This window comes from Myotis myotis, unplaced genomic scaffold, assembly GCF_014108235.1.
Source record: "Myotis myotis isolate mMyoMyo1 unplaced genomic scaffold, mMyoMyo1.p scaffold_m19_p_11, whole genome shotgun sequence".
NCBI lineage: Eukaryota > Metazoa > Chordata > Mammalia > Chiroptera > Vespertilionidae > Myotis > Myotis myotis.
In genome coordinates this window covers 38,942,718-38,956,370 of record NW_023416315.1, presented here as the reverse complement: position 1 = coordinate 38,956,370, position 13,653 = coordinate 38,942,718, and the positions used below count along the sequence as shown (strand labels likewise).

Sequence of the window (13,653 nt, the reverse complement as noted above, 5' to 3'; positions counted from 1 at the left end):
TTTTCTTCTAAGAATTCTATGGTTTTACCTCTTATGGACAGGACCAGTCCATTTTGAATTGATTTTTGTATATCATGTGCAATAGGAGTCCAGTTCTTTGGCACATGGCTATTCAGTTGTCCGGGCAGCATTTGTTGTGAAATGCTTATGTTTTAGAAGCCATGTGTCTGTCAGAGAGACAACTATGGGTCCTGGATCCAGGAAATCCTGGGTTTGAAATACAGAGCCTACAACTGATAAAGATACATCTACACACACATACCCTGTTGGTTCTGTTTCTCGGGAGAACCCTGACTGATACAGCTGGATTCCATCTCCCTCTCCCTATCCAGCTCTCAGACAGACCGCCACAAGCTGCACACGATACGGACAGACCAAGTCTCCAAGACTCCTAACCTACCAGCAGAAAGAGGGCATCTTCCCTGATAGCTGTGCAGAAAGGTCCAAGGGAAATTCTGAATGGCCTGGCATGAGTCAAGTGGCTTTCCCTGAATCGTTCACTGTAGTTAGATGGGTAGAAGACCTTGGTATTCGTAGCTTCAGGAGTGAGGAAAGAGGATTGCATATGACAAGAGCTGGTTCAGCTCCACCTAAAATATATTAAATGGCTTCCCCATATGAAAGAGTGTTTCTGACAGAAGGGGAGAGGCATGCAGGACAGGCAAGACACCACTCGACCAGTCCAGTCACTTAGCTAGAGGATTACGGACCCAGGACTTGGTTTATGTTTAACAGCTCTCTCATTCCTATAGTACAATTGATTTCAGGGTTTTTTGTTTGTTATTTTTATTGATTTCGGAGAAGAAGGAAGAGGGAGAAAGAGATAGAAACATCAATGATGAGAGAGAATCATTGATTGGCTGCCTCCTGCACGCCCCCCACTGGGGATCAAGCCTGCAAGCCGGGGTATGTGCCCTTGACCGGAATCGAACCTGGGACCCTTCAGTCCGCAGGCTGACGCTCTATCCACCGAGCCAAACAAGCTAGGGCTGATTTCAGTTTTTAAGCCACCATCTAAAAAGAAACTACTCTGCTTTCTAACTCCAATAAAAGTTACTAATGACCTTATTACCTATAAGTCTGGGGTTGCATAAAAGCATTATATAACAAAGAATGTTAAATGGAATTATTTCTTTTTAAAATTCATTATCATGATTCTAGAGCAATAGAACAAATATGCAAAACAGTGTCTAATATTTTATTTTAACATAAATTGTCATCATCTTAGAAATGTGTGAAATGACATGCAATTCTCTTATATCCAGTTTTAATTATATAAATGCATCATAAGTTTTCAGTTTTATTATGGATACACTGTTCAGAATTTAATTGTGCATGCAAAAAGTTGTAAAGCTGTTATTTTGTCCATAATTTCATATGCTCCTATCATAGTTAGCCCCCGAGTTAGTTGATCTCTTAAAGCATCAGTAGACAAATTTCTGTTTTTCATTTTCCACCTATCAAGTGCTCGCTGGACTTTCTCGCTTAATAAAAGAGTGCTGAAAAAGTTTTTAAATAGAAATTATGTAAAGAACATTGTTTTAAACTACTTAAATATTATATGTCTAGGTTTTAAAACTAATTTACCAGATTGAAGTGAGGATTACATTAATTGGTAAAGATAGTCCATATAAAAATTTAGCAGAAAGAAAATGTTATCCCCATACCACCCCTTGCTTCCTTGTAGAAAATCATCAATTCAGTTAACATTCAATTCTGATTTACTCAAGACTTCAAAGCAATAATTATGGATTATTTACTATAAACCAGAACACTACTGCTACAGTTCCACATGCTACGTAACTTGGTTTCATGACAACTCTCTTAGCTAAGTATATCCATTTTACCAGTGAAGAAACTAAGGCACAGAAAAGGTAAGGGAATTATATAAGGTCACAAAATTGGTTGGGATTTAAAGCTAAGCAGTCAGTCCTCAGATTCCTTGTTCTTAGCTACTACCTATTTCTATAGGGATCTCAAGTACAATAAACTAAAATGAGCATTTTATAGCAAATTAGAGTTCATGTTAATATAAATGTCTCACAATCATGTAATCTATCTATCTATCTATCTATCTATCTATCTATCTATAGAAAAGACTGTCACCGAACAACAGAATGGCTGTTCCATATAAAAATTACATAACAACCAGCCGCTATGATGCATACTGACCACCAGGGGGCAGACGATCAATGCAGGAGCTGCCCCCTGGTGGTCAGTGTGCTCCCACAGCGGGAGCGCCGCTCAGCTGACCAGCAGGTGGCACCAGGCTCACAGCTGATGAGCATGGCTGCAGCAGCGCAAGCCTCTCCCACCTCCACAGCAGCACTACCAAGTGGTGACAGAGGCAGGCACAGCGGGTGCCAAGATGAGCGGGAGCTGTGCGGTGCCCGGCCTGGGCTCAGGCTCCTCCCCAGCCACCTGCCTTTGCGTAATACTACACCCCTCAGGGAATGTTAGACTGCTGGTTTCGGCCCGATCTGGATCTGACATCCCCCAAGGGATCCCAGATTGCGAGAGGGCACAGGCCAGGCTGAGGAACACCACTGTGCACAAATCCGTGCACCGGCTCTCTAGTATTAATATGAATCAGAACATAAAAATAAGCTTTATATCACATCATTCATACATACCTCTTTGTAGATGTATCTATTTCTGAGGTTACCAGGTTTAATTTTTGACACAAAAATTGAAAACTTGTTTCAGTGATGTTGTTTGCAACTGTTTTCAAGATCTTCTCTAAGATTTTGTCTACATTTGAACATAAAAGAAAATTTAGGCCATCACTTTTGAAAAACACACAGTATTTTGAGCTAATATTATTTCTAGGTTTCTACTGGGCTCCTACCAAATGAATATGTCAAGTCAATTGAAAAGTAAAATGCAGACCTGATATACAAAATGGCTTTTTAATGTGCTTCTTTATGTACTATCTTGAGAAGCCAAGTTCATATCTTTAATATATGGTGTAGGCCCTGGCTGGGTAGCTTTAGCTTTGTTGGTTAGAGCATCATTCCAATACACCAAAGTTGTGGATTCTATCTTCAGTCAGGGCACATATAAGAAGCAACCAATGACCCTTGCCCCTATTTCTCAGTGGTTAGAGTATCTGTCTGCATACCAAATGGTTGCAGGTTCAATTCCAGTCAAGGGCCAAGTACCTGGGTTGCAGGTTCCATCCCTGCTCCTAGTCAGGACATGTGTGAGAGGCAATCAATGTGTCTTTCTCACTGTCTCTCCTCCTACCCCCTCCCTCCCACTCTAGCTAAAAAAAATCAATGGAAAAAAATATCCTCAGGTGAGGATTAATACAAAAAGCAACAACCAAAAAAATGCATAAATAAATGGAACTGTGTAACAACTCTCTCTCTCTCTCTTTCTTTCTCTCTCTCTCTCTCTCTCTCCCCCACTTCCTCTCAAATCAATAAATAAAATTTTAAAATTTAAATATATGGTGTATGCATGCATATGTTATATTCTAATCCCTTATTTAATGAATGTTGACTTAGATATGGAGAGTTCTTAGTTTATTTAAAAAAAAAAGCTTCTAGCTAATTTGAACAGTACTCTTTTTGTTTTTTGTTGACCTAAGATACTTTGGAAATTTTTAAGAACTAGCAATCTCCCACCCCTCTGTAATCATCTCAAATATGTTCTATGCTTTCTGGTGGGTTTTTTAATTTATTATTCATACCATTAATCCTTCAAGCTAAATTGTATGCTAATGGTATAAACAAAAATCCAATCTTTTAAGTAAAATGTGTAGGAAGAGACCCATGTTCTTTGTTATTGCACAATAAATACATCTCCCATGATGACATTCTCTTTACTCTCTCTGGGCGCCCAGCCTGCAGTACAAAGGCCCCTGGGGCATGAAGAAAGGAGATAAAGGCGCGAGGGTTCTCTTGTTTTTACTGACTGATCTGTTGCCATTACCCATTGTACTTTTGCCATCAAAGCTAGAACCACATGAATCCTTCCTCAAGAACTTGGGATAACCGAATTTCAGGAAGAAGTTTCAGTCATGAAGTTTACAGACTTCTCTAAAGTACTGTTACCTAACAGGAATTATTTATGGATCCTGGAAACCCCTAAAATCTTTATTTTACAGAAATAAAGTTACCACAAAATGTACCCTGATTAGGAACGTAACCATGACCTCCTGGTTCGTAGGTTGACATTCAACTGCTGAGCCACACACACTGGGAAGCAAACTATCTTTTAATTTATAGATGATATTAGGAAATAACTCATAAGCTAGGCACTCACTTGTCACCTACCATCTCTTTCCTCTGCCCTCTGTAGATAGCATGCAATAGTATACAATTGTTTTCCTTTACAGATTTCCATTGGAGGTCTCAGCAAAGGGTTATCATCAAAATTTATATCCTTCAGTGAGAAAAGGTTGTGGATACCACTAGGCAGAGCTGTAAGATTATTTCCTAATAGAAAAAATATGTAATAGAATTGTACCTTTCTGTAAAAGAAAATTATATCTATAGGAAATTTATAGGAAAATTATGTTTATAGGAAATTATATCTAAAAGAAAATTATATCTATCTATAGGGTATCTACTGGGTCTCAATGCAAATACCCGAGAACCCTCAAAATGCTGGCAAATCATGAGTCATAAGTTCTTACTGTTGTCCACTTACTAGGATCGAAAAGAAGGAAGCGTAGAAACGTCAATGGCTCCTTTCTCTCATAGAGGATGGCAAAATGAGAAAGGAGGCTTTTCTGTTATGGAGTAGGTGTGATGGTCATTTTTTTAAGTAAATTTTTTTATTTGGGATACTTTCAGGTTTACAGAAAACTTGCAGAAATTGTAGAGAATTCTTCCTGTGTATTCAGCTAGTTTAAGTTTCCCCTGATGTTATCATCTCATGTTACAGTGTTACATTTGCTAAATCTAAGAAGCTAACTTTGGCACATTACTGTTAAATAAACTTTGGACTTATTTTGGATTTCATTAGATTTTCCTTCAGTATCCTTTTCCTGTTCCAGAATCCATTCCAGGACAGCACACTGCATACAGTTAGCTCTTCTTAGTCCCTCTGGTCTGTGGCAGTTACTCAGTCTTTCTTTGTTTTTCATGACCTTGACAGTTTGAGTTGCACTAGGTAGGTGTTTTGTAAAATATTCCCAAACTTGCGTTTATCTGGTATATTTTCTCATGATTAGACTGAGGTTATATATAGGTTTTTGGAAATAATACCATAGGGGTGAAGTGCCTCATCATATCATATATCTCAAGTAAATACCACAAAATCAACATTATTTATGCCTGGGAATAGGTACATAGGTGCCGGGGTCCAACCCCAGCAGGTCCAGGGGTCCCCAAAGGTGTGGACGGAGTTAGTGAAGAAGGAATGACACGGAGAGGGCATTCAGATGATCATCATAGCAAGGTTCTCTAGCCATGTTCTGATCAGGATCTCCAGAGAGGTTCTGCTTCAGATCTCCAGGTTCTCCAGCCAGGTTCTGTAGCCATGTTCCCTCGCTAGGTTCTCCAGCCAGGTTCTGTCCAGGTTCTCCAGCCAGGTTCAGTCACCAGGTTCTAGTCAGGTTCTCTTGCCCATTTCTGTAGTCAGGTTCAGTCCAGGATCTTTTGCCATGTTCTCTCCAGCAAAGTTCTTCTGTCTCTAGTTCTGTGTAGGTTCTGTCTTCTAAGTTCTGTGTTCTAAGTTCTGGGTCTTACTGTCTTGTTGCATCTGTATTTATACCAGTTGATTCAATCCTATCAATCTCTATTACAAAGGTTAGGGCGTTTCTTATCTTCATTCCAGGGAGTAAAGATTATGTAGCTTAAGCACGATTGTTCGTAGTTAAAGTGATTAATTACCCGCCTGGCACTTAGTTAAGAGGTTTTATTCCCTCCCTAACTTCAGGGGAAAATCCCTACCTGGGGAAACAACCTTTCTCAGAGAGGAGACCTCGGTTAAAACACATAGTGCCAAGAAGGTGAGCAAACATATTAAGAACAATATGCCATATATGCCAGGTCCCTTGAAACAGCAAGGATGGACCAGCTCCCGGCACATAGGTACTTACTATTTCCTGTAAGTTATTTTTTAAAATGCCAGCCTAGTATTTTTGTGCTTTGGGAAATCTTTAGAGTGAGTGTATTGTTTGTTAATGTAGTGGTTTACTTTGTAAAAGACTGTAAGGTATCTATATATATAAAAGGCTAATATGCAAAGTGTCCCCTTGGGAGTTCGACCAGGAGACCAGGAGTTTGATCGCTCGCTATGACCACCACAGGGTGGCACGGAATGAAGGAAGGCCTTGGCTGGCAGCCGGAAGGCCCTGATCGGCCCTGATCACCAGCCAGGCCTAGGGACCCTATCTGTGCATGAATTTTGTGCACTGGGCCTCTAGTTAGAATATAATAGAGTATAGGAGTGGAGTCAAGGAAGCCAGCAGAGAAAGGAAAACAGAAAACACTGACCTAAGGTTGGATAGGTAGGTGTGTGTATACAGTGAGGGAAGAGGTCAGGTTCAGAAAGAGAAGAAAGGGTATAGGCAGGAACAACAGAATGAAAAAATATTCAGGTTCCCCAGCTGGATTATAACCTGTTTCAAGGAAGGAACTGGGCCTTATGTTCTACTCACATTTTCTGAACCTATAACAGCTATTTCCTTCCAATGGGCACTTAATACATTATGTTACCAGTTTGCTGTTCTGTCTTGTTAGTAAAATTTGCAACCTAGACACTAATACTCTACTTATTGATTATACCTGACACTCACCACTCAAGTTTAGTTTCTGGAGTTGGTTTAAAGATAGAATAGATGGTGGCAGGTATCTTATTTGATTGTTGTATGCAAGTAAACTGACCAAGCTTCTCATTTCCCCTATATTTCTTGGAAGCTCTCTGATTGCATTATTTGAGATATCAAGTCCTTTAAGTTGAGTCATTTTAGACAGCTCTTGTGGAAGTCTTGTTAACTGTAACAAAGATTAAACAATTATATTTTTAATGAATATTTCCATGACTAAAACTTCTAAAATCAAATAGAAGGATTATTTTTTGTCTTAAAAAGGGGATATTTTTATATGTCACAAATTCTTGCGACTCTTTGCTAAAACCCACCACGTACTATGTAATATCCAAGTACTGATCCATGCTACCAATTCTTTATGATTGGAAACATTTTCCTATAAAGCGATGTGTTGAGAAATGTATTTGTAAGCCATGTTTGAGGTTATAAAAAGCCTATCCTTTAAAAATAAAACAGTCCAACTAAATTTAAAACACATACACATATACTACATCATAGATTTTGATCCCCTCCAGTCCCACCTTCCCCCAAATCCCAAAATAGCAGTTTCTTACCTTTCTCCCATTTTTCTGATTCATATTCAGCTCTTTCAGTGATTGTAGTTGACACAGTTCAATAGGAAAATATAGAAATTGATTGCTTGAGATATTTAATTTCTGAATTCTTTTTAAGTTACAGATCTCTGAAGGGATTTTCTGTATTTGGTTTTCTGAAATATCAAGTACTTGCAAATTTGCTAAAGTACACACTTGTATAGGGAAAGTTTGAAAGTTATTACAGCATAAAATAAGAACTCGGAGTGATGCCATATTGGAAATAGATGATGGAATTGTACTTATTTGGTTTTTACTAAGATCCAGGTATTTAAGATTAATAAGAGAGCATAAGTGCTCAGAAAATATGAGGAGTTTGTTTTCATTAAACTCTAAGTGAAGCAATTGTTTACTGAAAGATATATCCACAGGTATTTCTGAAATATAATTTCCATTAATAATCAAATAATAAAGATACTCTAAAGCACACAAACCTATTGGAAAGTACATTATTTTATTATAACTCAACTCAACTTTAGTTATTTTCTTGCAGTTTTTTATTTCAATGGGAACGTCTATGATTATATTTCCTGACAATCCTAGGCTAAGTATATTATTAAGATGTGAGATATCCTCAGGTATTCTCACTATGTTATTTCTGTTTAAATTGAATTTTCTTAAATTTTTAAGCTTGTGGGTGTTCTTAGGGAGTTTTGTTAATTGATTATCGCTGAGACTCAGGCATTCTAACATTACACAATGGGAAATATTCTCTGGTATTTCTTTCAATAAATTTTTATCAAGTATTAGAATCCTAAGTTTCCTAAAATTTTCAATTCTGTGTGAAATAACTTCTAATTTATTGTCAGTCAGTTGGAGTTCTTGCATTTTGAGCAACTGAAAAATTTCCACCGACAAAAATGTAAGTTTATTGTGACCCAGTAAAAGTTTTTCTAAATTTTTAAGCTCCCTAATTTCCTTTGGCAAACTGCTTATCAAGTTTCCAGTGAGGTTTAGTGAAATTAACTTTGAAAGGAAGCACAAAGCTTTAGGAAATATTGTTAACTGATTGTATTCCAAATTGAGAATGCTCAAGTTTTTTAAACTAGACAAAGTATCTGGTATATGTTTTAAGTTATTACTAGCCAAACTTAAAATTTTCAAGTTTCTAAGGCTTTCTAAGCCAGAAGGAAAATTCTCGATGTAATTGTTATTTAAAAAGAGTTGCCTGATATTCTTAAGCTGTGATATTTCTTTAGGAATATGTGAAATTTGGTTGTGACTGACATTTAATATCCTTAAATTGTGAAGCAACTGAATTTCAGTTGGAAATGATGATAACCCGTTGTCTTGCAAGGATAGAATTTCAAGTCCTAGCAGATTATATAAGTCTGCTTGTTTAAAACCTTTGATTTTGTTCTGGTCTAAATACAGATATTTTACACATTTTGTTTTTAAAATGCCTTTAGGGAATTCTTGTAAACCCTTGGCCTTGAGGTTAATAGTAAAGTTACCTGACCTTAAGTTAAGTCCTTTCTGATATTCTTGAGAGAGTTGTGGGCTCATTTTTCCTAATCTTTCATGAGATAGGAAGTCAACAGAGGCCTGATATTTAGCAGTCATCTCAGTTATTGATAATGATGGACCTTGTGAAGTTTTGGTTGTTGACTGCGAACTGTCCCGTGTATCTACTGTTTCAGAAAGAGTTTTCCCTTGTTCTTCATTACTCTTAGGCTTACTTTCAGAGGAGGATGTTGCTGTATCATAATGTATACCTAATGTATCCATGGCAGGATGTGTTTCAGAAATCTTGTCAGAAGGTTTCCCATCAGAAGCTTCCTTTAATAAATCTGATGTTTTTTTTAATAAATCCAGGCTTCTCCATCAACTCTGATTCAGATTCTTTCTTGAATAGACTAGTGATATCTTCTACTTCTTCTGAAATAGTCTCCAAACATCTTATTTGCTAATATGTTTTATACCAATATAAGGTTGTAACTCAGTTTTAATTTTGATGTTTAATTTTTTCCTTTGAACCTAGAAAACAAATGCTGATGTTAAAAGAAGAGATGTTATAAAAACGTCAAAATTACAAATTAATTTTAATACACTTTATATTGTATGAGTAATTTAATAAATGTAAAACAATATATTTATAACTTATAAATTAATTTACATATGATTAATGGTTAAGGATGATTTATTGATTACATGCATCACATGAAACTCGAAATCGCATTAAAATTATAGAAAGGAATAAAAAAGATTTCAGGGAAACCAAGATGGCAGCATAGGTTAACGCCGGAGATTGCTGCCTCGAACAACCACTTCAGAGATATAACTAAAGGACAGAACAGACATCATCCAGAACCACAGGAAGGCTGGCTGAGTGGAAATTCTACAACTAGGAGGAAAGAGAATATCATACCCAGACTCAGAGGAGGCGCAGTGCTGAAGTGAAATACTCAGGTGCGGAGTGCACGCGCGGAGCGGGCTGGCGGCGGAGGGCGCGGTTGTTGTTTTCAATCGGGAGGGAGTTTCAGACTCTGAGCTCCAGATCCGGGCGAGTCTCTAGGGACCCAGACTCAAACGGGAGAAGCGGGACTGTCTGGCTTCGGTCAGAACTCGAAGGCAGCTTTCTCTCCGAGGTTTGCAGCAGTTGCTGGGACTCTGAGAGGCAGAGCCCCTAGGGACGGAACTGAGAGCACCCATAACTGCTCGCTCCGGCCCGCCCTGTAGATCCCCGGGGACCCGCCCCGCCCAAGCCCTGCGCAGCGCCATTTGCCGGATAGCCTCAGGCAAATGAGATCCAGCACAGAAGCTCTCCCACTGCAGACACAGCTGACTCTCATAGCCAGTTAGCCTGGAGGTCAAATCACCCCTGGTATTACCGACAACAATCAAGGCTTAACTACAAGACTGCGCACAAAGACCACTAGGGGGTGCACCAAGAAAAGATAAAAAAATGCGGAGACAAAGAAACAGGATGCAAATGTCAGAAATGGAAGATATAGAGCTCAAAACCACACTTTTAAGGTCTCTCAAGAACTGTCTAGAAGCTGCCGATAAACTTAGTAAGGCCCTCGAAAAGACTGGTGAGACCGCCGATAAATGTAGTGAGATCCTCAAGAAATCTAATGAGACCCTCGATGTTACGATAAAGAACCAACTAGAAATTAAGCATACACTGACTGAAATAAATAATATTATACAGACACCCAACAGCAGACCAGACGAGCGCAAGAATCAAGTCAAAGATTCAAAACACAAAGAAGCAAAAAACACCCAACTGGAAAAGCAAAATGAAAAAAGAATCCGAAAATACGAAGATAGTGTAAGGAACCTCTGGGACAGCTTCAAGCGTACCAACATCAGAATTATAGGGGTGCAAGAAGATGAGAGAGAGCAAGATATTGAAAACCTATTTGAAGAAATAATGACAGAAAACTTCCCCCACCTGGTGAAAGAAATAGACTTACAGGTCCAGGAAGCGCAGAGAACCCCAAACAAAAGGAATCCAAAGAGGACCACACCAAGACACATCATAATTAAAATGCCAAGAGCAAAAGACAAAGAGAGAATCTTAAAAGCAGCAAGAGAAAGAAACCCAGTTACCTACAAGGGAATACCCATACGACTGTCAGCTGATTTCTCAACAGAAACTTTGCAGGCCGGAAGGGAATGGCAAGAAATATTCAAAGTGATGAATGCCAAGAACCTACAACCAAGATTACTTTATCCAGCAAAGCTATCATTCAGAACTGAAGGTCAGATAAAGAGCTTCACAGATAAGGAAAAGCTAAAGGAGTTCATCACCACCAAACCAGGATTATATGAAATGCTGAAAGGTATCCTTTAAGAACAGGAAGAAGAAGAAAAAGGTAAAGATACAAATTCTGAAAAACAATTATGCATCTATCAACAAGTGAATCTAAGAATCAAGTGAATAAATAATCTGGTGATCATAATAGAATCAGGGACATAGAAAGGGAATGGACTGACTATTCTTGGGGGGGAAAGGGGTGTGGGAGATGCGGAAAGAGACTGGACAAAAATCGTGCACCTATGGAAGAGGACAGTGGGTGGGGAGTGAGGGCGGAGGGTGGGACGGGAACTGGGAGGAGGGGAGTTATGGGGGGGAAAAAAGAGGAACAAATGTAATAATCTGAACAATAAAGATTTAATTTAAAAAAAGATTTCAAACAATTAGAAAGAATAAAGAAATGAAAGAATTCAACAAATTTTAGGAAGGCAAAAGAGATAGCCAGTGGGGCCCCTCACCCCCATGCCACATGCAGAGTGCCATACGCATTTGGACACTGAAGGTTTATAGATGGTACTGAAGTGTCTTCTCACTACTGTACTGTCAAATTCAGTACATTGTGACAATTTCCCGATAGATAGAAGTAACATTCCTTAAGGAAAGAGGGATTGCTTTCTGTAACAGTAAACTAGAAGTAAAACAACCTTTTCAAGGACTGAAGACTAAGTCTTTTATGTGATTCCTGAGGTACCTGCACAGCTGGAGAGCACCCGTCCTCAGATGTGTGTGTCCCAGCTCCCATAGGTCCCTTCTCCAAGTCCATAGTTTTTAATAACCCAGCTTCTTTCCTTTGTACGTTTATCACCAGGATTGTAGCTACTTCCTAGATTTACTATGACTGTGTTACTGCAGTTTCCCCTTACCTTTTTAGTTCTCTAATACTTGTTTACACACCTTCCTAAATTAAATCCTTTCTTTAAACTGGTATGGTTTCAATATTTCACAAACTCTCTAAGAGAATAGAAAAAGAGGGAACATTTTTCAACTTGTTTTGTGAGAATAACACTGACCTTTACATCAAAACCTAATGAGGACAATATGAAAAAAAAAATTACAGGTCAAATTTATTCAAGGCAAAAAATGCAAAAATTCTAAGCATTAAAAAACTGTTCTAGCTGAAACCGGTTTGGCTCAGTGGATAGAGCGTCAGCCTGCGGACTCAAGGGTCCCAGGTTCAATTCCGGTCAAGGGCATGTACCTGGGTTGCGGGCATATCCCCAGTGGGAGATGTGCAGGGGGCAGCTGATCGATGTTTCTCTCTCATCGATGTTTCTAACTCTCTATCTCTCTCCCCTCCTCTCTGTAAAAAATCAATAAAATATATTTTTTAAAAAACTGTTCTAATATAAAAAACAGCAGTGTATAAAAAGGAAAATGTTTTCTGACTAAGTTGCATTTGTCCCAGAAATGCAAGTTTGGATTTTAACATTAGAAAATTAACATAATTTGCCACATTAAGAGATTAAAGGAGAAAACTCATATGATCATTACAACAGATGCCGAAGCAGTTGATAAATTGCAACATTTTTCAGGATTTTAGAAACTAGGAATGGATGGGAATTTTCTTAATCCATTAAAGGGCATCCATAAAAAAAAATCTATAATAAATATCACTCTTGGTGTTGAAACCGTGAAATTTTTCCTTTGATACTGAAAGCAAGAAAATGTTGTCCTCTATCATAATTTTTTTCTTTTTTAAATATATTTTTATTGATTTCAGAAAGGAAGGGAGAGGTAGAGAGAGAAACATCAATGATGAGAGAGAATCATTGATCAGCTGCCTCCTTCACGCCCCACACTGGGGATCAGGCCCACAACCTGGGGGCCGAGAATCAAACGGTAACCTCCAGGCCCATAAATCAACCCTCAACCATTGAGTCATACCGGCTGGGCTCTGTCATCATTTCTACCTCAACAGTGGAGGGTATGCAGGAGGCAGCTGATCAATGATTCTCTCTCATCATTGATGTTTCTATCTCTCCCTTCCTCTCTGAAGTCAATAACAACTCAGAATTTTATGCCTATGGTTATGAGTAATTTTGCTGAAATATTTCCTTTTCTGTACTGTTCTTGTCCAGTTTTGCTGTTTCATACCCAAATAATTATTCTAATTATCTCTTATAAGGGTAATCAGTTCCTTGAAGGTTCTGTAAAATTTGATTTTAAAAATCTTATTAATATGATTTAATAGTTACTGGTTTGTCCAAGTTTTCTTTTAATTCTTGAGAGGAGTGGAGAAGTAATGCTTTCCTCTGGCTCCATGTTTCCATATGGAGGAAACTCTGCTGGAGACCAAGATCAACAGTAATTGATATAAATGTGAGGAGTCTGGCAGAAGGCTGACCAGGACTCCTTTTGATATTCACAGGGTGAATATCTACATTTTACTACCTGCTACTGACTCAGTGGCCTAAAGCAAACTGCCCCAAACCCTGACAATCTTACTGTTTACTAAACATCACCATTGATATGTCTGTTTGCATTCCTAAAGGCAATTGTGTATTCGAGCTAAT

At 38.4% G+C, this 13,653-nt stretch overlaps 1 protein-coding gene across 1 annotated transcript; it reads right to left on the bottom strand.

Moving 5' to 3' along the window:
- Positions 1–1,318: 1,318 nt before the first annotated feature.
- LRRD1 (leucine rich repeats and death domain containing 1) lies at positions 1,319–13,402 on the bottom strand. The gene is given in 8 exon segments (XM_036328990.1): positions 1,319–1,499; positions 2,634–2,751; positions 4,281–4,442; positions 6,752–6,950; positions 7,339–9,180; positions 9,182–9,283; positions 12,151–12,164; positions 13,336–13,402. Coding segments are annotated over 8 exon segments (2,685 nt in total).
- Between the last annotated feature and the right edge of the window lie 251 nt (positions 13,403–13,653).